The sequence below is a fragment of the Balaenoptera physalus genome, assembly GCF_965194825.1.
Source record: "Balaenoptera physalus genome assembly, chromosome: 11".
In the NCBI taxonomy this organism is placed as follows: Eukaryota; Metazoa; Chordata; class Mammalia; order Artiodactyla; family Balaenopteridae; genus Balaenoptera; species Balaenoptera physalus.
In genome coordinates, this window is record NC_138896.1 from 70556176 (window position 1) to 70581776 (window position 25601).

Consider the following 25601-nt stretch of genomic DNA (forward strand, 5'->3'; position numbering starts at 1 on the left):
CTTTACTAGAGGGAAGAGTCGAACAGGTCAGAAAGCACAGCACCATCAGGTGGCACACTTCCATGAAGAGCCAAGTTTTCACCTCCTGGCAGACACAGAATCCGCTTCTTTTGCTCCATTGGGTTCACAAGCATCTTGAAAGCATTGGTTTCTGTTTTCTGCACAGGGCGTGCACCTGTGGGTGCTCAAAGGCTGTCCATGAGAGCGTATCAAAGTTCACAGAATCATCTGCCCTCAATGCCTGCCTCCAACTTGAGGCTGTCTAAACTGCAACCTGACAGACATTCTCTACTGCACCAAGCAGAACTACTCCTCTCTTGGAGGTGCCAGGATGTTGGCCACCCTTCCTGGAGAACTTCCACTCATCTTTCTCCACTTTGACCATGGAAATAAGAAGTGGGCAAGGCACATCAACCATATGTTCCTTAAGCCTCATGAAGGTGAGAAGGTGGTCAGCCAGTCAGGAAACCCGCACCACTGAACATTATTGATGACCAAGACCAGGTGAGGCTGAATATTTAGACTCTTCTTGGGACACATGAAGAAACTGGTACATGAACGCAGAGAATGGGACTAGAATCCAGAAATGATGTTCCATTTATTCACTGAAAAAGAGGGAGATTAGGCCTTCTTGATGAACTTCTTCCAATCTCCCCAAACTCCCTCTCTTCACTTTTCCAAAATAACACATTGAGAAACATGTTTGTACAAAAACCACATATTATTCCCCCCCTCACAAAATCGGGTGGCTGTATTACAGGAATGAAACCAGATCAGACATAGAGAAAATGTCACCACTTATACTGAAACATAGCAGTGTTAAGAATTCAGGTATTCTGTAGATTATCAGCATAGTAAAAATACTTCCACCTGGATCTTTTAAATTTGAAAGTGATCACATTAAAGACCTGAGGTTACAAGAGACCACAGTATGAACCAGAATTCCATTTTCCTTCTAAGACCTCAGTGTAAAAGGTAAGTATTTGGAATGAGTTTCCTTTGGGAAAGACTGGTGTGAAAATAAAACCCTGGCCATTGTCAAAAGGCACGGGGGTCTTTCTGGAGTCAAAAGCAATGGAATTAAACTCCAGTAGGAACAAGCTCATTTCCACTCCAAGAGTCCAGAATAAACTCAAAAAAGGAACAAGGTCTCCTTGGTTCCAGTACTCTGATGGTGACCAGGGCCACCTGGTTAGAGGTAACACCTGAGGGTTTGAAAGGCAAATCTTAATTGTGGTTTAATTTTTTCTTTTTTTGCTTTCTGATATTAAGGAAGAAAGTTCTAGGGTGTTTTATAAACACCTTCCCACACTCTCACATATGTAAAGCTTTATAGAATATAAAGAAAAGGTATCCAAAAGATGTTCCACTTTGCATTCTAAATGAAACTGCCACTTGAGACTGTGAAGAAGCCAGGTGCTTTGGAAATCAAGCTCTACTCAAAACACCCTTTCCCCACCCATGGAAAGACAGAGGGGAGGGAAGAAGGACAAGAAGAGAAAACCAAGAACTCTTAAGTCACTCATCAGCAGGGGTAGAAATGGGCTCATATTAAGGCATTTTTGTGGCTCTTCCTCTGGAATGGTATTCCACTCTCCTAGCCCGAGCACCTCACCCTCAAAGCATGATGCTCTGATTGCCAAGTGAGTTCCTTGGTACCCACAGCATCTCCTTGACAACCCTGTGATAGATGGAATGTGAGATCTCAGACAGGGAAGGGAGAAGGGATAGAGGCTGTTGATCCTGCCCCACTTCTCCAATCCCACCCCAAACCTAAAGTACCGCTTCACTAAATCCTTCACCCTGGCTACTGCAAGAGGTAGTTTGGGGACTTGTACCCACAGCCAACCTAACCAAGTTCCATGAGCTAAAATGTTTATCAGCACTATCTACTTACTTTTTTTTTTTTAAGGTTTTTTTTTTTTTTTAAAGAAGGAGAAAAAAAGAATGCATACAAAGCAGTGAATAGTGGGCTAGATTCATTGGGTGGCCGTTGCCCTAGACACCCAAAACTTTCCTGGCTAGTCTAGGGAACTAAGGAATGCCTCCCAAATGCAGCCCTCAAAGCTCACACTGCCCTCAGAAAAACAACCCCCCCACCCCGCCCCCAGAATCTAACAAACCATCTGCATAGAAAACCAGAACCAGTGGGCCTGGGGAAGAAGTGGATCTGTTCTAATGCTTGTGCTCTCCCCTACCAAGGACTAAAGGGGGATGTTCTGCCAGGCAGGCTGGAGGCTCTCACAGTCCTCACTAGGGATGAAATCAGTGGGATCCCTTTCCCCATCTCTTTTAATTCTGGTGCGTCCATGTGTGGCAAAAGTCTCATGAACCTTCACCATCAGCACCATTCTTAGCTCAGATAAGCAGAAATAAGGTCACTTATAATGCCTTAAGGTTTATCCCTTCTGGCTATCCCCTCTGCCCATCACTATTTTTTGGTTCCTATTAACTTAGGATGCTCTCCTTTAAAGAAATAATGACACCCCCCCCCAAAAAAAGAAAAAGATAATGATTATAAAGCATTATCCATAAAAGCATAAGACAAAGCAAAAAAACTGCAGGAGAGCAAAAATGACAGACATAGAAATACTAATGTTGACAGGACCTGCAGATAAACTGTCAGCATACCCCGTACCAGGACAGGGAGATGCTGGGTATTTTTAGGATGACCAGGGCACACTGTCACCACAGGCTTCCCCCTGAGTGCTGGAGGAGGACCTAACACAAGACGTGTCAGAGCATGGACAGGGGTGGCAAGAGAAATGGGGAAATATGGGATGTGTGCTTGGGGCTGCAAGAAGAAAAATCCTGAAAGAAACCCAAGGAAGCTGAGGAACACAAGTCCCGTCATCCCCACTCCAGCTGGTGGCGCTGGGCGTGGACGTCCCCTGCATCTTCCAGGCTAGGGCGCAGCCGAGGCTGGTGGGCCTGGAGCGGGAGGCGGAGGGACTCCATCTGCAGGTGGTGGAGGAGGTGGCTGCTGCTGCGGCGGAGGGGGATCTGCAAACACATCCAGAAGTAACTCATCATTGCTGGAAACACAGGGGCTCGGGAAAGAGCCCATTCAGAGAAAAATGACTTAAGGAGGAGGTTTCTTTATCGCCTGTGAGGCACTGCTGCCGCTGCGATCTACGTGGCGCAGGTCCATCTGGACCTCCAGGTCACTGCTCATGTTGCTTCCCCTGACCCATGAGGTTGGGGGAGTGGGGAGGTGTCTGAATCTGCCCCAATCTCCTTCAAGGCCCACCCCTTCCAAGAATCACTCCAGACCTTTTCAGAACTTAATTATATTTTGATTTTATTGTATTTTAATGGTTCTCGCTGCTAATTTTATTTCTTCAGTTAAATGATAAGCTCCTTCCTGGGCAAGTTCTGCGTCTTCTTTTCTTTCTCTCATAGTGCCTAGCCTGGGCACAAAATAGATTATCAGAAACTTCTTGCTGATATTAACTATCTCCAGCAGGGCCAGAAAGCTTCACTTGAGGCAGCTGCTGACAAGTTGGACAGTCCTGGGAGGCCCCACAGCTCCTGAACTGCAGTCCTTGGATTTTTGGCCAAAACTAGGTCAGGTCCTGAAGGGAACAATTAGTATGAGTGTCTGGGGCTCTTTCCTGTTTCAATTTTAGCTGCTTTTCAAAGGAACCCTGGATATAATTTAATCCAGGGATTTTTAAACTAGATTTTGCCGGAAATGAAAACATGAAACAAATAATTAAACTGCAGCCTTCCTTACCAGTCAATTCACCCAATTTTCCCCCTAGGAGGTTTCCACCAAACCGCTAAGGCTCTTCAAAGCATTTTGAAGCCCACTGATCTAATCCTTTGTGTCATCTTGCAGTGGAGAAAACCAGGGCCTGACGACGGGAAACGACTCGCCTGATGAGGCCTGCCCAGTGCCCTGGAGCCAAGTCAGCGGTTCAGAATCCCTGAAATTCACTTGTGGCAGGAAGTGATCGGGAGCAAACCTTCCACATTCTCAAGGTGCTCCACTGAGGGCCCTTTAGGATGGAATCCTGTACACAAATTGCGGGTTATCAGCAGGACATGACAGTGGTAAAGACCAATGACATTATCTCTGCAATGGGGATGGGCAAACTGGTCAAACCTCCTTATCAGCCAGCACATTTGTATATTGCCTGTAAGGCAGCAAGGCAAGGATTTTCTTGCCAAGGAAAAGAGGTACCCACTAGACTACGGCCTCTGACCACTGACTCAACAGAGATACCTTTTTCTATTGCTGTGATCCTATATTGACCCAGCTCAATTGCTGTCTTTCTTCTGTGCACCTACTTTGTCCTTGCCCCTGTGGGTCCAATGAGAAAGGAGATGTACCTCTGTCGATAGTCCCTGCTTCCTGGCCCTAGGAAGTCTTCCAGAGAACTACAGTGAACTCAAGTCACTTCACAGCCTCGCGTAACTTATGGTAAACCCTATACTACTATCCACTTGTTCATTTCGTATTTTCCCAACTAAAGCTCCTGGAGGCCAGGAATTCCTATGCGTCCTAGCTCTCTGTATTGTGAACAGGAGCTAACTCCTCCTCACATACGTGACTTCTAAATGGACCTGGGATCACACATGTGGCTGGGAACATGGCCACTATCGGCTGCATTTTGGGATCATTACTCCTGGTCTACAGGAATAAAGGGCAGGCCAGGCTCTGATGCAATCCTCTGGAAGCCAGGATTGGAGCAGAACAAGGGCTCCATGGCAGAAATGAGCTAGCTGGCTTTGCACATACCACCAGGCAGACATTGTTCAGCAGCATCTGAGCCTTCTCCATGGAGCCTGCTAAGACCTCAAATTCCTTCTCAACACAGCCCCGAACACTCCTTCCTTAGTCTAAGCAGCCACTACGAATATATCAAAATGGCTACAAGAAACTTACTTGTTATTCCTGCCCTAAACCAGATCCTATTCTTTTCTTTACACCTACCACTTTTAAACCCTGAATCCATAAAAGGCTCCTATAGGGAAAATAACTACCAGTAGCTCTGTATGTCTTCCAAGATTCAAATTACATAGGCTTAAACAGGCGTGGGCAAGGCATGCCCCTGGCCTCCCAACAGACCCTGGAGTCACAAGTGCATGCCACGAAGGCTATGTATGGCGTAAGAGCCTGACTAACTGGGAGCACTTTGCACTCATCACCTGGGTACCTGTCCATCAGGGGTGCTGAAGAGCAATGACTAAAAAACCAGTCTTTTGGAACCCACTCTCACAGGTCATACTGTCCATGGACCTGTCAAACCCCAGAGAGAACAAAAAGCCTGCCTCCCTGTGTACAGCCCTCCCTAAAAGACACGGGGGTAATGCATCTCCCACCTTGCTACTTACACATGCCGTTAGGTGCCGTGAGGGGTACCCGGGGTCCTAAGATGTTTCCTGGGATTGGAGGCATACCAGGAGGGGTAGGGCCACTCCCAGGGGGGTGGATGTTGGCTGCAACGGTGGACATCATGCGGCCTGGCATGGGCTGCCCAGGCATCATGGAACCTGGACCTGGTATCTGACCTGTGGAGGGAGATTTAAAGTACTGAGGTAAATGTACTAGGAAAAAAAAGGAATCAACTCACTGCCCGAGACTGCTAAATACAGACAAATACCTAACCCTCCAAAACAATTAGAAAGGTCAACAGAGCAATAATCTGTAATAATCTCTCTGTCCAGCTTTTAATTTGGGGTGGGGTGGGGGGACAGAGGGATAATGGGGCAGATCTGTGAAGTGAATGATTATCCTAAACCCTGCTATAGGTAGGTAGTAGCTGTAAGAAGCAGTTACCAAACATCCTTAAAAGAAAGCATTCATTCTGGTTAGTTTGGGTGAACAATGGATTGTCCAATATCTTCCTGAGGACACAAAATGCCAAGCAAAGACCCACAGGGAGCAGAGAGAAGGACTTTAACAGCAAGTCAGTGCACAGTCCAAGGACTGAAGCTCAGTCCAGATTGACCTTCACGCACAGGCTATGTGGGAATGTGTATGCCTGAAAGAGTATTGATCACTACTGTGAAATCACAATTAAAAAGGGATTCTAATTGGAATTCTAAAGTCCTGTTCAGAAAAAAATCTCTCCCTCTCTCCCCAACCAGGAAGCACTGGCTCTGGAGAACCATGGTGGGGGAGACACATGGGAGACAGGCAACTCCTTCATCTCTTCCTATTGTTTTGATGTGCATAATGGGAGACGCTAGACATAAGGACAGTGAAACACTTCCTGCATTCAGTTTCACACTGAGTCTTTAGAACTTTCAGCAAACTTTCTCTGTAAAGAGCCAGATAGTAAGTATTTGGACTTGGCAGGCCATATGGCCTCTGTCACAACTATTTAACTTTGCTACTGTAGTATGAAGGCAGTCAGACAATATGTAACAAATAGGTTACCTAAACATCTTTATTTATGGACTCTGAAATGTGAATTTCACATAATTTTCATGTGACATAAACATTCTTTCGAGTTTTCCCCAACCGCTTAAACTGTAAAAACCATTCTTAGCCTATGGCCCCTACAAAAATAGGAGATAGGCCAGATTTGGTTGCAGTTAGCCAATCCTCCCTTAGATATGGTGGTGGATATGTATTAATTCTTCAACTCAGTGGTCTGGCTCCTGGGCTTGGCTTTAAAGAGCCACAAACAAAGGAGAATTGTTTAATGGGCACAAACCAAGGCTGAAGCTATATATAAGGACAAATTATAATCTCTACAGAATAAGGAAAGAGAATCTATTATAGTTTTTTCTTTCTTTCTTTTTTTAATCTAGGGACATAAACACACCTATGTAAGGTCAACTATATGAAGCTGAATACAGGCTTCTAGGCATAGTCCTGAGACAGCTGGAAATAAGAACACTTGAGGTTCAAGCTTGGAAGATGGGACTACCAGACAGCTAACTGGCAACTAAAATATATAGAGCAGTACTGGAGATAACTCAAGTGAAGAATCCTCTGTCAGTGCTTAGAAAAAGGCCTGTCTTAAGAAAGACACACAAAGCTTCAAGCCTCACACCATCTATTTCCAGTGTCTGTTCCATGAGCCAGGACTCAAAGAGCGGAGCCTTTCACTACAGGGTGTCAATGAAGAGAACCCCAGTGAGATACAAGAGTCAGGAAGAGAAGTGGTCCACTGTCTTTGGGGGACTATTTTTTAAAAGCATAGGGAGGCATCAACCTTATGCCTCAGAATGAGAAGAACAGCAAGTTTTGGGTCCTCTGGCCCACCTTCCTGTGCTCTATAATGCAATCATGCAAAAGTGCAGCAGAGGAGCCCCAGAGGCCCATCTGCTGGAGTACAACTTGATCAAATCACCTCAGAGAAAGCAAGAGCAGGTGCTGGGCTGACACTACCACTACTCCTACACCACTGAACTTCAGTAATTAAAGCTGGGTGCCTGTGCCACAGTGCTAGGATGGATTTAGGCCGTGCTGAAGAGTCTATCCACGTAGGGAATGACACAAGAGATAAAAAAAAAATGCCAAGTATATTATAAGCCATACGAAGAATGAGTACACATGAAGGTGTGGCAGGCAAATCAAGGGAAAACTATGGAAGAAGCAAGTAAAAGAAAACAATACCTTCTGGTTAACCAAGACCAACTTGCGAATGACTTGGGACTTTGGATAATGTGTATATAAAGTGAAGGAGGGGAATTAGGAACAGGATAACAGCAGACTATCCTAAGTACAAGGCCTAGACTGATTTACACAATCAGAAAATAATATGAATATTGTTCCATTTATACATAGCACCTTCATACTCGCCATCCCCTCTGAGGTAACTGCATCACCTTATTATCTATCACCTGCATTTCACCGAGGAGTAACAAGCTCAAAAGGTTATTAAAAAAAGTGCCCAGGTTACAGAGCCAAGTTGTCCACGCTTGGTTTGTCTGACATGAATCAAAGCAAAGGGGACCGGATGAGTCATACACACAGAATGGGGTGAGGGACTTGGCCGGTAAGGCTACAGGGGACTGGGTGAAAGGTTTTGGAGAAACGAGGAACATGGGCCTGATTTTCTGTGTGATGGAAAGCTATAAGAAGGGATGCAGAGGAGTCTGAGCCTAGAGCAGAGGAAGAGAGCTTTTGCAAAGAAATAGGGGCTGCATGAGGGCAGGATAAGTAGATAAGAGTTGAGCCTAAGTGTCCATCATCGGATGAATGGATAAAGAAGATGTGGCACATATATACAATGGAATATTACTCAGCCATAAAAAGAAATGAAATGGAGGTATTTGTAATGAGGTGGATGGAGTTAGAGTCTGTCATACAGAGTGAAGTAAGTCAGAAACAGAAAAACAAATACAGTATGCTAACACATATATATGGAATCTAAGGAAAAAAAAAAGGCCATGAAGAACCTAGTGGCAAGACGGGAATAAAGACACAGACCTACTAGAGAATGGACTTGAGGATATGGGGAGGGGGAGGGGTGAGATGTGACAGGGTGAGAGAGTGGCATGGACATATATACACTACCAAATGTAAAATAGATAGCTAGTGCGAAGCAGCCACGTAGCACAGGGAGATCAGCTCGGTGCTTTGTGACCACCTAGAGGGGTGGGATGGGGAGGGTGGGAGGGAGGGAGATGCAAGAGGGAAGAGATATGGGAACATATGTATATGTATAACTGATTCACTTTGTTATAAAGCAGAAACTAACACACCATTGTAAAGCAATTATACTTCAATAAAGATGTTTAAAAAAAAAAAAAAAAAGAGTTGAGAACAGCACCCTACAGGCTTCCTGGGGATGGGTAAGAGAATGAGGAGGAGGGGTGAGTATGAAGCTGAGAATGAGAAAGAATTCGGGTTTGGCACCTAACTGGCATGTGAAGTGTAGAGAATGGGGAAGGACTTTTGCTTTGGGAACAGGAGGTGCGGAATTGGCTGTCATTCCAGTGGAACACAGAGATGGGGTGAAGGGAAGATACAGAACTCTCAAAGTTTCCAATGGGCAATAAGTAGCACACACAGAGCCTTATTATTCTAAGAATCAGGGTCTGTCCTCTGTAATTCTCCCAGCTTCCTTCCTAACAAACACCTGTGAGGCCATTACTAAACACAATGCTTTGTTTCCCACTCTCTGAGTCTCTACTAATGATTCTCTGATGGTATTCCAGGTGGTGAGACAGGGCAAGAGGAGATACTTTTGCTATTGTTGGGGGCAGGAGGCCTAGTATGAAGTCCAGACTTACAGAATCCCAACCTAGAGATGAAAGAACACTTTCAATGGACTTGCTGTGATGAATGGAAGCCATTCACTAGAACAGATAATACGGCCCGTGTTTATCAATGGGTACAGATTGCCTCCTTCTACCCAGTTCAACCTGGACAAGAGGCCTTGAGCAAGTCAGGAAGAACATTTTGCCAGCCCGTCTAAGGTCTCTCTCTCCAGAAAACCGACAGCAGAACACTGAAGAATGCCTTTACAAAAAGGCCAGATAGAGTACTGAGTAAGGGAGAAAGAAAGAAGGAAAAGCATAGACCAGGTGTGCACTAAGTGATAAGACACACAACTGTTCAGTCCTAACCAATCTCGTCCACAACAGTCTGACCGAGTTTTTATACTTTGATGTCTAGAGCAAGGTGTGGGTTGTCCAAACTCCTGGCTGACCAGTGAGCATCCCGGTCAGAGAGCCACCCAATACCACTCTCGACAGGGAAAGTGAAGATGAACGTGACTGGAAGCTGAACAGTGCGATCTCACTTCCACTTCATGCCGACCCAGATGAGTGGCCTTGGACAAGTCATTTAGAACGCCCTGAGCCTCAGTTTCCTGAGATTATTATAAAAGTGATGCTAAATATCTGCTGTACTCTCTCTGTATGATCAGGGAAACTGTTTATTTCTTATGGTGCCTTATTATGTCACTGGCTCTGCCTAATGAGAGGCAGGGCAAATATTTTCATTTTATAGACAGTAAACAGAAGCTCAGAAAAGTTAAGAGACTTCTTTACGGTCATAGAACTTGTAAGAGGAATGAGATCCAAGTCTTCTGATTCTAAATCCAATTCTCTTTCTACCACACTATTCTGTGCTCAAATGAAACAGTTCCTGTGAAAGGACTTAATATAACACTCAGCATTAAAAAAAAAAAATCTAAGATGTAAACTTTAATTCCAAACACCATGTTTTCTTCTTTACTATATCAACAATAAGGAAACTGCTCTGCTTCCTGCAATAAATAATTTTATCAAATATACTTTCCAGCACCTTGCAGTGGGTTGGATGGTGGCCCCCAAACAGATAACGCACACGTTCTAATACCTGGAACCTGTAAATGTAACCATATTTGGAAAAAGCATCTTTGCAGATTTAAGTTAAGGACCTTGAGTTGAGATCATCCTAGATTATCCTGGTGGGCCCTAAATCCAATGACAAGTGTTCTTATAAGGGACACATGGAGGAAAAGACACAGAGGAGAAGGAAGGTAAAGATGGAGTAAAGAGAGATGTGGCCACAAGCCAAGGAATGCTACCAGCCACCAGAAGCTGGAAGATGCAATCAACAGACTCTCCCCTAGGGCCCCTGGAGGGAACATGACCTTGCTCTAGCAGCTCCCAGAATTGAGACCTACATTTCTGTTGTTCTAAGTTACCACGTTTATGAAAGGGGAAAACAAAGACTGAGCAGCTCACCCAATGTCATAAAGTGTATAAATAGGGGAGCCCAGCTCTGACCTGGGTACTCTGGCTTCAGATCTGGTGTTTGCAATACAGTGCACTCTGAGCATGAAGGTCTGGAGGAGGGGGGCCCATCTGTCTTCCAGCAGACTATGTGATACAAACCCTGATGCCAATAAAGTGATGGGTCAGTTATTCAACCCACACCTAGCTCCAGAAACAATCTGGCAAAGAGGAATCAGTGGCACATGGACACAGGCTCACAAGGTGATACCTACCAAAACACACTGGGATAACCTGCAGGCTTGGCTGTCAGGCCCATCAGTGCTGTTTCCAAAGCTACCTGCTCAGCGGCAGTGGCCCATTTACCTATTTCCTTACATCTTTATGGCAACAAGCTGGGATAGAGTAGCTTTATGGTTTCCAAGGCTATTTGCCCAACAGCTGGAAAAAACCTTTCCTTTCTCTTGCTATAAATCCTGAAGCTTTCTGTAAAACAACGTTCTTCTATCCTCCTGTCAAAAACAGAGCCATAAAGCCACTGGGGTATGGGTATTTAAGGTATGAGAGGACAATGGCTCCTTGGGAAAGGTGGAAGCAAAAAGGAAGAACTAGAAGAAAAACAGTTTACTTCCACTGTGGGACCCTGCACAGACAAACATTTCTCAGGAAAGCAAGAAGCACCAAGAGTGAGGCAATGTCCCTGTGCCATCCAGAGGTGCTGGTGTGCCTATGGCAGTGGATTTAGAGGACAAGGAGGGGACAGAATGTTGCTCTGAGCTGCGGCCTGTCACTTCCCAGGCAAAGACAGTTGTCTCATGGAATCCTTCAGGTTGTTAGGAAGACTGAAGTTAAGGGCCCAGTTTCAAGATAAGGAAACTAAGTCTCAGAGAGTCTATGGAATTTGGTTGAAAGTCACAAGGAACAAGAGACTGAGCTGTCTGACCGTGAGGCTCATTCTCCTTTCCTTTACACCACCCTGCCTTAAAAGGGTATTTCTTTCTGTGGAAAAGCCGATTTCTCTCTTTTTTTAAAATAAATTTATTTATTTTGTTTTTGACTGTGTTGGGTCTTCGTTGCTGCGCGCGGGTTTTCTCTAGTTGTGGCGAGTGGGGGCTACTCTCTGTTGTGGTGTGTGGGCTTCTCATTGCAGTGGCTTCTCTTGTTGCGGTGCATGGACTCAGCAGTTGTGACACGCAGGCTCAGTAGTTGTGGCTCACGGGCTCTAGAGCGCAGGCTCAGCAGTTGTGGTGCACGGGCTCAGTTGCTCCGCGGCATGTGGGATCTTCCCGGACCAGGGCTTGAACCCGTGTCCCCTGCACTGGCAGGTGGATTCTTAACCACTGCGCCACCAGGGAAACCCAACCCCTGTCCTTTTGAAATCTAAATGTCCTTGGGTTTTCTGGTTTCTGATATAGGTCTCACCACTTTTTTTTTTTTTTTAATTTATTTATTTTTATTTATTTATTTTTGGCTGTGTTGGGTCTTCGTTGCTGCATGCAGGCTTTCTCTAGTTGTGGCAAGCGGGGGCTACTCTTCATTGCGGTATGCAGGCTTCTCATTGGGGTGGCTTCTCTTGTTGCGGAGCATGGGCTCTAGGTACGCAGGCTTCAGTAGTCGTGGCGTGTGGGCTCAGTAGTTGTGGCTTGCAGGCTCTAGAGTGCAGGCTCAGTAGTTGTGGCGCACGGGCTTAGCTGCTCCACGGCATGTGGGATCTTCCCAGACCAGGGCTTGAACCCATGTCCCCTGCATTGGCAGGCAGATTCTTAACCACTGTACCACCAGGGAAGCCCCTCACCACTTTTAAATGGATGACAATGTCTGAAGGCATTTCCATTAACTCTTAATAAACATGAAGAAGTCTGACCTACAGATACCTAAAATGAACCAGAGCAGGCCTTACCAAACAAAATAAAGGGTGTGTATATGTACTTTCCATTAAAAAAAAATTCAGGTGTTTCCTTTTCCAGTAGAGGAAGGTGAGAGATAGAGAGATGTGGCTTCAGAACAGCAGTATCAAAGCATATACTGGTGGGAGTCTGACCTACATAGAAGCTTTTTTTTTTTTTTTTTTTTTAAACAGCAGGCATCTTAAAGCCTGAAAAATGGAAAGGTTTGCTAAAATTAGGCTTTGCCTAGTGGAAAAATCCCTCACACTCTCAGGTTTATTAGATCTTATACTAAAGCGTTACGGCCACCATGCCTAATAGAATATTAAGGATTTTATTTTTATTCTTTGGGATGGGAGAGGCAGGTGGGTAAGGAACACAAAACTAGGAAAGGGAACCTATGAATTTCCAATCTTAAGCACATTTCATTGCTATTTCTAACCATCCATGGCACACTCTCTGGCTGAGTCCCCCAGAGAACAGAAATAACAATCGGGTCCAAGCGAGGGGAAGCCCAGGCTCCTTGGAGATTGCTCCTCCTGCAGCAGCTTCCGGGGGGCACAGACGCTCTTTGTTGAAGACTGTGCCCTCACTGTTCTCTCTGTGAGGATAACCTGCTACTCCGGAAAGTGGCACAGCAGCCTTGTTATCACATCATGCAAACAGGACCAAAGGCACTGCAGATAATAAAGACTTGGCTATGTGACGAGCTAGTCCTTTTCCCTTTTCAGTGTGGGGCTCTGAGTTGGGTGGAGAGGGGAGGCTGGGAAGTGATGAGTGGTTGTAATCCTTTCCTAAGTAGTATTTCCCACGGGGAGGGTTCTGTAAGTGGGTCTAACTTGGGGGCTTAAAAGTCAAGTGCCTAATGCCTTCCTTGAAATTTCCTTGAACAACCAATATTTACTAACTGATGCAAAATATTCTAGTTTTATTATTAAAACATCTCTACCATCCCTGATTTCTCATCAAATCAGATCAATTCCTACTCTGATTTTTCTTAGGCACTTCTAAAAATTCTTATATTATTAATGAGGAAACCATAAAGATATTTAAACCAACATGTCCTTTTCTCTCTGCTTTTCACACACAGAGACACATAACAAAGGCTTCCCCAATGCAGGTGGCTCACTGCAGATCCATGAGGCATGAATACTCAAGAGTGCCTCATTTACTATTTTTTTTAATAGAACTTTATTGGAGTATAATTGCTTCACAATACTGTGTTAGTTTCTGTTGTACAACAAAGCGAATCAGCCATATGCATACACATGTCCCCATACCCCCTCCCTCTTGAGCCTCCCTCCCATCCTCCCTATCCCACCCCTCTAGGTCATCGCAAAGCACCAAGCTGATCTCCCTGTGCTATGCTGTTGCTTCCCACCAGCCAACTACTGTACATTCGGTAGTGTATATACGTGGATGCTACTATCACTTTGCCCCAGCTTCGCCCTCCCACCCCACGTCATCAAGTCCATTCTCTATGTCTACCTCTTTATTCCTGCCCTGCAACTAGGTTCAAAAGCCCAAGGGGAGGGCAGAGCTTACACTGCACTTACATACTAGATTTTTAGGTAATCTTCCTGTAAATACACCTGGCCCTCCGTTCCTCTGTATCCATGGGATCTGCATCCACGGATATAGAGGGCCGACTGAATTCGCTGTACAGTGCCATTTTATATAAGAGACTTGAGAATCCATGGATACTCATGCATTCCCCCAATGGGGCTCCTGGAACCAATCCCTGGTGGATACTGAGGGATGACTGTAGGTGCCAAGGCCCCTGGAGGGTACCCCCTGCAGTCAGAAGTGTTCTCCTTGCTCACAATCAAGAACATCTCAGGAAACAGCAGCCACTACCCAGGCCACTCTCCTTGGTTCCCCATGTGCTGTCATGAATACAATGGTCCAGGGTGTGGGCAAGGGATACCATGCATGTGCTCAAGAACTGATGGCTATCATGACTATTCACCTTGTGCCATTTAGAATGGCAGTCTTACAGGAAGAACTAATAAGCCTTTAATTTAGGAATAACTTCATGAAATGAACTGTTTTTCAATTTAAATGAAAAGACGACATGTAGTGCTGTGTATTTTATGAAGATCAACAAAACCTAAGGGTGGTATAAGGATGGCTATGGCCACCTCCAGTTTCCATTTGCCAACTTTATACTATAGATTCTTCCTTTGACTATCTGTTTGGTGGAAACAAATCAACTTGGGACACTTTATCGCAGATAAGAACAAAACCTACAAAAAGCTGGAGCTCCCAGGTGAGTTAGGAGTCGGACCAAATAATAAAAGCCCAGGAAGAGAGCAGCATACAGATGGTACTCTCTATACAAAAATTCTAAGCATTTGAATGAATTAGAGGGGTGGAGGGGAAGACTGCAGAGGTACAAACTAAATGGAATATGTACAGGTGTCAGTTTATACTAGCCCTGCTGGTGCCTGGGCCCATACATGTTTGACAGTCTGGCAGATTCACAACAATGAGCCATATTTTAATGGGCTCTACCACTAACTGATGGCCAGTTATGTGGAGAAAGATTACATGTGATTTACCTACAAAATTATTTAAATTCTACGAAGTCAGAGAGCTGGACAAATTCACCACTCAGTAACAAATCTGTCTTAACCTTCTTCTCACCATTTCCCCAACCTTGCTGGCTTTCAGAGGTTGATCTTTCTCCTTCCTTCACACACCATAAATTCTGACCAAACAACAAAACCTAGCAAACTGACCTGGATAATTACCCTCAGCTCCTAACATAAATGCTGTGGCCCGCTAACTTTTCTAGAACCTAGGAAATATTAGTTGGAAGGACCATGCTCACATTTATTAACTTATACCTGTGGCAAATAAGAGACTAAAGCTCTTCTCCACCTAAAACACTACAGACTCCCTCACTTGCTTTAATATATAAGGCCTCTTTAGCCAATTTCTAAAATATGGTGTACAAGACTCAGCTGTTACAATACAATCAGCCTTTTCTGATCTGTCGATATTAAGAAAGCTTTTAATTAGTGGGTTCAATTTATTTTTCTTCATTTTACTTTCCAACACACCTGATTTTTACATTCAAACTCCGAAACAATCTCACAAAAGGGGAGACTATGAAAAATGATTACCTTGAGCTGCTGGAACTCTCATACACTGCTAGAGAGAATGTAAACTGGCATTACCATTTTGGCAAAATTTTGGCAGCATCAACTAATGTGAATACATGGATATCCTAAGACCCATTCTAGGCACATAACAAATTCCACCACTTAGGGGCGCATGCAACAGAAATGTATACCTATGTCTCCAAAAGACATGTGCACATGCATGTTCACAGCAGGAGTAACTATTCGTAATAACTAAAATGGAAATGAATCAAATGTCCATCAAAGGAGAACGGATTAATAAATCATGGTAGAGCCCCATAGTAGACACGTACAGCAAGAAGAAAGAACAAATCTATGACCAGTCACAACAATGCAGATGCAGCTCACACAGTGTTGAGTGAAAGAAGGCAAACAAACAAAGATCAGTATGTGATTCCATCCAGATAACATTCAAAACCAGCCCAGGGACTTCCCTGGTGGTGCAGTGGTTAAGAATCTGCCTGCCAATGCCGGGGACACAGGTTCGATCCCTGGTCCAGGAAGATCCCACATGCTGAGGAGCAACTAAGACCGTGCACCACAACTACTGAGCCTGCACTCTAGACACCGCATGCTACACTACTGAAGCCCTCACGCCCTAGAGCCCGCGTGCCACAACTACTGAGACCACACGCCGCGACTGCTGAAGCCCACGCGCCTAGAGCCTGTGCTCTGCAACAAGGGAAGCCACTGCAATGAGAAGCCTGTGCACCGCAATGAAGAGTAGCCCCCACTTGCCACAACTAGAGAAGGCCGCGCGCAGCAACGAAGACCCAACGCAGCCCCCACAAGAAACCAAAAAAAAAACCCCCCAAAAACCCCAGCCCAACTAGTGTATGATGTTAGACATCGGGACAGTTGTTACCCAAGGGCAGGGAGGAGACTGAAATGGGCATGAGGGGGCTTCTGGGTACTGGTTACACAGGTATATTCTCTTTGTTAAAAATCATCAAGCAAAATACTTATGGCTTGTGTATTTTTCCATATGTACATTACATTTCAATAAAAAATGTTTAAGAAAAGAAGGACTTCTCTGGAGGTCCAGTGATTAAGACTCCGCGCTTCCACTGCAGGGGGCGCAGGTTTGATCCCTGGCTGGGGGGACTAAAATCCCACACCACCGCACGGCGTGGCCAAAAAAAAAGGGAGGGAAGGAGGAAGGGAGGGAGGAAGGAAGAATAGTTCTTTAAAATAGATTTTAAAAAACACTCTCATCATACACACAATGATCATTTTCTTTAAAATTCACTTAAGAAAAGCCTATCTCTGTGAGAAAGTAAAAAGAGAAACAAAACCTATTTTTATTCTAAAGGCTATTTTATGAACCCTAGTTTTTTACCACTATCTCCCTAAAAGAGCTGTAACTGAGTCTGCTCTAAACCCCCTTGGTCCTCCATCATGGGAGGTGGCATCGTGACATCATCTTGGAATAGAAGGAGCCCAGTATGAATCCTGGCTCCACCATGCAGCAAGGCGACGTGGCCTTGGCATGCACCAGCTCTTCAACTGTAAAGGCAGGACAATAAGAAGTAAGCAAAGATACTGGGGGTGAAGGGCCTGGCATACAAACACCTGTTCTCACCAGGATGTAATTTAGAAAAAAAGGTAGAAGGGTATCTTTTCTAAATGCAGATGGTGGAACTCCTGAGAAGTTCTCTGTGAACAGTTACTGTGGATGATGATGCTTTAGCACCATTAAGAACCAAATACCAAGGAGCCACGGCGAACCCCCTCCTAAACATTTATCCCAAGAGTTTTAGGAATTAAATTTTTAAAATAACTGTTTTTGAAAAATCACTTTGTGATCATCACTCTGTTAAGCATTCATATCTTTTAACTTGGAAGAAAATTAGATCTCACAGAGAGGTTTTAAGATCCACTCAAGCAGACAGACAGGAAAACTGAGAAATAAAGTATCCTGTGTCATGAGCCTGGCAGACTTCTAAAACTATCTCCACAAATGTCATTTAGATCAAGTGGCAAGTCGGATGATGGTAGCAAATTCCACAACTGCAATTTAATAGTGTGTGTGAGAGTGTGTGTGTGAGCGTGTGTATGAAAATGAATGCTTCCCAAAGTCAACCTAGCCCCATTTTTGGGTCAAGGCAATAAGAACTAATATCTAAACATGTTTGGGGTTGTAAATTAAAAATTCATGTTGGTAACACAAGTTGTCAGATCATAGTTTTTTCTGTCATGGCTTCCTCAGGCAAACATGCCTGGTTATTTCCATGAGATTTAGAAATTCTGTCATTTGAGGAAGTCAGGGCAACTGACATTAGTCATGTTGGGAATCTTCTCAGGCCTCCAAGGGTCTTTCTATTTTTATTTCAGCTCACCTCTACACGCCCTGGCCAGAGAACTTGCATCCCTCCCCAGAAAGCACAAATTCTGGCTCTGGCAGGCACCTGACACATGATTATAAAGTACCTATAAAAATCTTACAGGAAGACTGTTACCAAAGCAATATAATACACAGCACACAGCCATACATATTACCCTCTAGGAAGGGAAGGAATATTGCAGGGGGTTGGGGGGGGAATGCTGAAATTAAAGGTATATTTTAGGTTTAATGATGTCAGTAGTTAAGTTTGAAAGAATAGTGAGCTTGACTTTCAAGGTTGTTAAAACGTGGTGAATAGTTGCCAACCTGAAGGGGAACCTGTGAGCTAAAAGATGGGACAATTTGAGCATGAAAATGAGTAAGGTCCATAATAGATTGAAACTCATAAAAATATATAAATTCACAATACTAAAAACATACACACACAACAGAAAAAAAACCCTTATTGGTAACCTTTGGAGACTGTGTGTGTGGGGGGTGACTTGGCAGAGGGGTTGAACTCATTATTAAGGTAACTGATAAATAAAGGGAAAGGATCAAGCATTTATCCAGCCTTTCCTGTAAGGACTGATTTTCAGGGTAACTAAATGATTGGTGAAGAAAAGCTTTTTAAATAAAAGAATCACTGCTAATAAATGTAGAAGAAATATAAATAAATGCAGATGGAATAATAAATTTAGAAATCTTACCATTTTGTAACACTTGATAAAATAACTGATCTAGGAAGCAACTCTCAATGGCAGGTAAAATCTTAACTGAGTCTAATGGGGAACTCTGAAACACCAGAACCACTGACCAATCTGAACGCCACCAAGAAAGAACCAACATTACAGGAAAAATGCCTGCACCGCCAAAGTGAACTTGGACCTGCTAAAATATCCAGCGCCACCCTGTGGTTTATTTATGGGAGACATGTGGGAGGGAGGAAAGGAGGGGGAAGGATATGTGAAATGACACCATGCACTTTGAGTGCACGATCGGGCACAGCCATGGGCGGAAGACCCTGATGTCTTCAACACATGAATGGCATTTTAAAAAAGAAGAAAAAAAGGGAGGGTGAATTGTTAACACATTAAAATAGATTTAAGAGAACTATTAGCGAATTCAAACAAATGAAGCATTCAAAGACATTTAATTTATGTTATTAGGAATTACGGTTACTTTTGTTGGGTGTAATATAGTAGGTTATGTTAAAGAATAAGATTTCCATTGGTTAGAGATACGTTTTGAAGTCTCTCTCTAACACCAAAGTGAGGAGGAAGAGATAAAATGTTGATAATTTTGAAGCTGTGCAATAGGTATTTGGGGGATTATTATGCTATTCTCTCTACTTTTGTCTATAGTAGAAGATTTCTATAACAAAAAGTTAAGAATGGCAGAAAGGTGATGATCGCTATCATAAGAGTTCATTGTGCTATTCTTTTTGTGTGTGTCTATCTTTGAAAATGTCTATAAATTAAAATAAAAAATGTAGACAATCCAAGGATGAATTTTTAAGGATCTCTGGGATATACTGCCGACCCACCCAAGAAAAAGGCATAATGCCAAGAGGATCCTGGAAAGAGAACATGGCAGGCATTATGTGGTGATGGCTATAAAACCAGATTCACTTGTGTAATATCCTAGATGATAATGGACATTCTGAACAGTTTTAGTCAGAAATCACCAACAGTGTGGGTTGCCCCTCTGATGCTCTGTGCCACAGGGATGACCCCAGACTGAGTGGTGAGCAGAGCCTTCCTCTCACCTGGCTGGGGTGGATGAGGCGGCGGCATCTGGTGGTGCATCAGAGGGTAGGGAGGGGGCTGCTGATGAGGCATCATGCCAGGGTGCCCTGCTGCTCCCAGTGGTGCCAGGCCAGGTCCTCCTGAGTGCTGGTGTGCCTGTTGAGGGTTCTGCCCATGCTGCTGCTGTTCCATTTGCTGTCGGGCTCGCAACTCAGCGTATTTCAGCTGTTCCATGTGGAAGTTCTGGCGTTCAGTAAGCAACTGCTGCCTCTGTTGTTCTAACTGTTAAGAAAAGGAAGGGGAAGAGAAATGAAACCAGGAGAGGCTTTCAGGAATGGATGCCAACACAGGATATCTACATGATGCCTAAGCTCCCAATACCTCATCACAGTTACATAGTCACCTCCTCTCCTGAAACAACCACAGTGAGAGAAAAGGCATTATTTCCTGAGTAGAATGAAGTCAAGTTCTTCTCTATGTTAAGTATAAAGTCTGCCTTTCCCTGGAACCTTCACCTGGTGGGGGGCTATTGTACTCAGGACACTTGTAATTCCCTCTGTTTGGCAGGCCTTCAGATATTTAAAAAACAGTTTCCATGACTGCCTTACTCTTCCCCAGGTGAAACGAGCCTCTCCTGTCCTCTTAATAGTTCCTTAGATACTAGTATTTCAAGTCCAACCAACATTTCCAGGTGCTCTCTTCTGCATGTGAGCCTTTTGGTTACTATTTTAGAATGTGACACCAGAGTTAAATATCCTCTGGATGAGTGGACGTGGCCTTAGCTGCAAAGATACACATTTTCTATATGGAACTTTGACGGTACCATTGTAAATCTTAGCTTCCAAGTACCCAAAATTATACTGGGTGACACTTTCACAGCATATTTTAGAAGCCTAAATAAAAACTTACATGAATCGTGGTTTGAAGAAAATAAGCATTTCAATATTCAAGATAATCTTTCTGGGGGCTTCCCTGGTGGCGCAGTGGTTAAGAAAACGCCTGCCGAAAGAACCAAGATGGCGGAGTAGAAGGACGTGCTCTCACTCCCTCTTGCGAGAACACCAGAATCACAACTGGCTGCTGGACAATCATCGACAGGAAGACACTGGACTTCACCAAGGAGGATACCCCACGTCCAAGGACAGAGGAGAAGCCACAGTGAGACAGTAGGAGGGGCGCAATCAGAGTAAAATCAAATCCTATAACTGCTGGGTGGGTGACTCACAGACTGGCGAACACTTATACCACAGAAGTCCACCCACTGGAGTGAAGGTTCTGAGCCCCACGTCAGGCTTCCCAACCTGGGGGTCCAGGAATGCGAGGAGGAATTCATAGAGAATCAGACTTTGAAGCCTAGTGGGAATTGACTGCAGGACTTCGACAGGACTGGGGGAAACAGAGACCCCACTCTTGGAGGGCGCACACGGAATAGTGTGCGCATCGGGACCCAGGGGAAGGAGCAGTGACCCCAGGGGAAACTGAACCAGACCTAAATGCTGGTGTTGGAGGGTCTCCTGCAGAGGCGGGGGCTGGCTCTGTTTCACCGTGGGGACAAGGACACTGGTGTCGGAGGTTCTGGGAAGTACTCCTTGGCGTGAGCCCTCCCAGAGTCTGCCATTAGCCCCACCAAAGAGCCCAGGTAGGCTCCAGTGTTGGGTTGCCTCAGGCAAAACAACCAACAGGGAGGGAACCCAGCCCCACCCATCAACAGTCAAGTGGATTAAAGTTTTACTGAGCTCTGACCACCACAGCAACAGTCAGCTCTACCCACCACCAGAGCCTCCCATCAAGCCTCTTAGATAGCCTCAACCACCAGAGGGCAGACAGCAGAAGCAAGAAAAACTACAATCCTGCAGCCTGTGGAACAAAAACCACATTTACAGAAAGATAGACAAGATGAAAAGGCAGAGGGCTATATACCAGATGAAGGAACAAGAAAAAACCCCAGAAAAATAACTAAGTGAAGTGGAGATAGGCAACCTTCCAGAAAAAGAATTCAGAATAATGATAGTAAAGATGATCCAGGACCTCGGAATAAGAATGGAGGCAAAGATCGAGAAGATGCAAGAAATGATTAACAAAGACCTAGAAGAATTAAAGAACAGACAAACAGAGATGACCAATACAATAACTGAAATGAAAACTACACTAGAAGGAATCAATAGCAGAATAACTGAGGCAGAAGAACGGATAAGTGACCTGGAAGACAGAATGGTGGAATTCACTGCTGCGGAACAGACTAAAGAAAAAAGAATGAAAAGAAATGAAGACAACCTAAGAGACCTCTGGGACAACATTAAACGCAACAACATTCGCATTATAGGGGTCCCAGAAGGAGAAGAGAGAGAGGAAGGACCAGAGAAAATATTTGAAGGGATTATAGTCGAAAACTTCCCTAACATGGGAAAGGAAATAGCCACCCAAGTCCAGGAAGCACAGAGAGTCCCAGGCAGGATAAACCCAAGGAGAAACACGCCGAGACACATAGCAATCAAAGTGGCAAAAATTAAAGACAAAGAAAAATTATTGAAAGCAGCAAGGGAAAAATGACAAATAACATACAAGGGAACTCCCATAAGGTTAACAGCTGATTTCTCAGCAGAAACTCTGCAAGCCAGAAGGGAGTGGCATGATATACTTAAAGTGATGAAAGGGAAGAACCTACAACCAAGATTACTCTACCCGGCAAGGATCTCATTTAGATTTGATGGAAAAATCAAAAGCTTTACAGACAAGCAAAAGCTAAGAGAATTCAGCACCACCAAACCAGCTCTACAACAAATGCTAAAGGAACTTCTCTAAGTGGGAAACACAAGAGAAGAAAAGGACCTACAAAAACAAACCCAAAACAATTAAGAAAATGGTCATAGGAACATACATTCGATAATTACCTTAAACGTGAATGGATTAAATGCTCCAACCAAAAGACACAGGCTTGCTGAATGGATACAAAAACAAGACCCATATATATGCTGTCTACAAGAGACCCACTTTAGACCTAGGGACACATACAGACTGAAAGTGAGGGGATGGAAAAAGATATTCCATGCAAATGGAAATCAAAAGAAAGCTGGAGTAGCTATACTCATATCAGATAAAATAGACTTTAAAATAAAGAATGTTACAAGAGACAAGGAAGGACACTACATAATGATCAAGGGATCAATCCAAGAAGAAGATATAACAATTATAAATATATATGCACCCAACATAGGAGCACCTTAATACATAAGGCAACTGCTAACAGCTATAAAAGAGGAAATTGACAGTAACACAAGCATAGTGGGGGACTTTAACACCTCATTTACACCAATGGACAGATCATCCAAAATGAAAATAAATAAGGAAACAGAAGCTTTAAATGACACAATAGACCAGATAGATTTAATTGATATTCATAGGACATTCCATCCAAAAACAACACATTACACTTTTTTCTCAAGCGCGCATGGAACATTCTCCAGGATAGATCACATCTTGGGTCACAAATCAAGCCTCAGTAAATTTTAAAAAATTGAAATCATATCAAGCATCTTTTCTGACCACAACGCTATGAGATTAGAAATGAATTACAGGGAAAAAAACGTAAAAAACACAAACACATGGAGGCTAAACAATACGTTACTAAATAACCAAGAGATCACTGAAGAAATCAAAGAGGAAATCAAAAAATACCTACAGACAAATGACAATGAAAACATGACGACCCAAAACCTATGGGATGCAGCAAAAGCAGTTCTAAGACGGAAGTTTATAAAAGCCTACCTAAAGAAATAAGAAAAATCTCAAGTAAACAATCTAACCTTACACCTAAAGAAACTAGAGAAAGAAGAACAAACAAAACCCAAAGTTAGCAGAAGGAAAGAAATCATAAAGATCAGAGCGGAAATAAATGAAATAGAAACAAAGAAAACAATAGCAAAGATCAATAAAACTAAAAGCTGGTTCTTTGAGAAGATAAACAAAATTGATAAGCCATTAGCCAGACTCATCAAGAAAAAGAGGGAGAGGACTCAAATCAATAAAATCAGAAATGAAAAAGGAGAAGTTACAACAGACACTGCAGAAATACAAAGCATCCTAAGAGACTACTACAAGCAACTCTATGCCAATAAAATGGACAACCTGGAAGAAATGGACAAATTCTTAGAAAGGTATAACCTTCCAAGACTGAACCAGGAAGAAACAGAAAATATGAACAGACCAATCACAAGTAATGAAATTGAATCTGTGATTAAAAATCTTCTAACAAACAAAAGTCCAGGACCAGATGGCTTCACAGGTGAATTCTATCAAACATTCAGAGAAGAACTAACACCTATCCTTCTCAAACTCGTCCAAAAAATTGCAGAGGAAGGAACACTCCCAAACTCATTCTATGAGGCCACCATCACCCTGATACCAAAACCAGACAAAGATACTACAAAAAAAGAAAATTACAGACCGATATCATTGATGAATATAGATGCAAAAATCCTCAACAAAATACTAGCAAACAGAATCCAACAACACATTAAAAGGATCATACACCACGATCAAGTGGGATTTATCCCAGGGATGCAAGGATCCTTCAATATACGCAAATCAATCAATGTGATACACCATATTAACAAATTGAAGAATTAAAACCATATGATCATCTCAATAGATGCAGAATAAGCTTTTGACAAAATTCAACACCCATTTATGATAAAAACTCTCCAGAAAGTGGGCATAGAGGGAACCTACCCTCAACATAATAAAGGCCAAATATGACAAACCCACAGCAAACATCATTCTCAACAGTGAAAAACTGAAAGCATTTCCTCTAAGATCAGGAATGAGACAAGGATGTCCACTCTCACCACTATTATTCAACATAGTTCTGGAAGTCCTAGCCACGGCAATCAGAGAAGAAAAGGAAATAAAAGGAATACAAATTGGAAAAGAAGAAGTAAAACTGTCACTGTTTGCAGATGACATGATACTATACATAGAGAATCCTAAAAATGCCACCAGAAAACTGCTAGAGCTAATTAATGAATTTGGTAAAGCTGCAGGATACAAAATTAATGCACAGAAATCTCTTGCATTCCTATACACTAATGATGAAAAATCTGAAAGAGAAATTATGGAAACACTCCCATTTACCACTGCAACAAAAAGAATAAAATACCTAGGAATAAACCTACCTAGGGAGACAAAAGACCTCTTTGCGGAAAACTATAAGACACTGATGAAAGAAATTAAAGGTGATACCAACAGATGGAGAGATATACCATGTTCTTGGATTGGAAGAATCAACATTGTGAAAATGACTATACTACCCAAAGCAATCTACAGATTCAATGCAATCCCTATCAAATTACCAATGGCATTTTTTACGGAACTAGAACAAATCATCTTAAAATTTGTATGGAGACACAAAAGACCCCGAATAGCCAAAGCAGTCTTGAGGGAAAAAAACGGAGCTGGAGGAATCAGACTCCCTGACTTCAGACTATACTACAAAGCTACAGTAATCAAGACAATATGGTACTGGCACAAAAACAGAAACATAGATCAATGGAACAAGATAGAAAGCCCAGAGATAAACCCACGCACCTATGGTCAACTAATCTATGACAAAGGAGGCAAAGATATACAATGGAGAAAAGACAGTCGCTTCAATAAGTGGTGCTGGGAAAACTGGACAGCTACATGTAAAAGAATGAAATTAGAACACTTCCTAACACCATACACAAAAATAAACTCAAAATGGAATCGAGACCTAAATGTAAGACCGGACACTATAAAACTCTTAGAGGAAAACATAGGAAGAACACTCTTTGACATAAATCACAGCAAGATCTTTTTTGATCCACCTCCTAGAGTAATGGAAATAAAAACA

The 25601-nt window shown here is 43.3% G+C and overlaps 1 protein-coding gene across 5 annotated transcripts in view; it reads right to left on the reverse strand.

Annotated features, from left to right (window-relative positions):
* Positions 1-579: 579 nt before the first annotated feature.
* Positions 580-25601, reverse strand: part of SMARCC1 (SWI/SNF related BAF chromatin remodeling complex subunit C1) — a 182618-nt gene continuing 157596 nt past the window's right edge. For 2 of the 5 annotated variants that reach the window (XM_082411972.1, XM_082411971.1), the window contains exons 26-28: positions 19753-20014; positions 5341-5517; positions 580-3003 (exon numbers count right to left, since the gene is read on the reverse strand). In XM_082411972.1, the coding sequence (XP_082268098.1) occupies positions 2906-3003; positions 5341-5517; positions 19753-20014 (537 nt within the window). In that variant the 3' untranslated portion in view covers positions 580-2905. The other 3 variants (XR_014250518.1, XM_082411973.1, XM_082411974.1) reach the window with 3 other exon arrangements.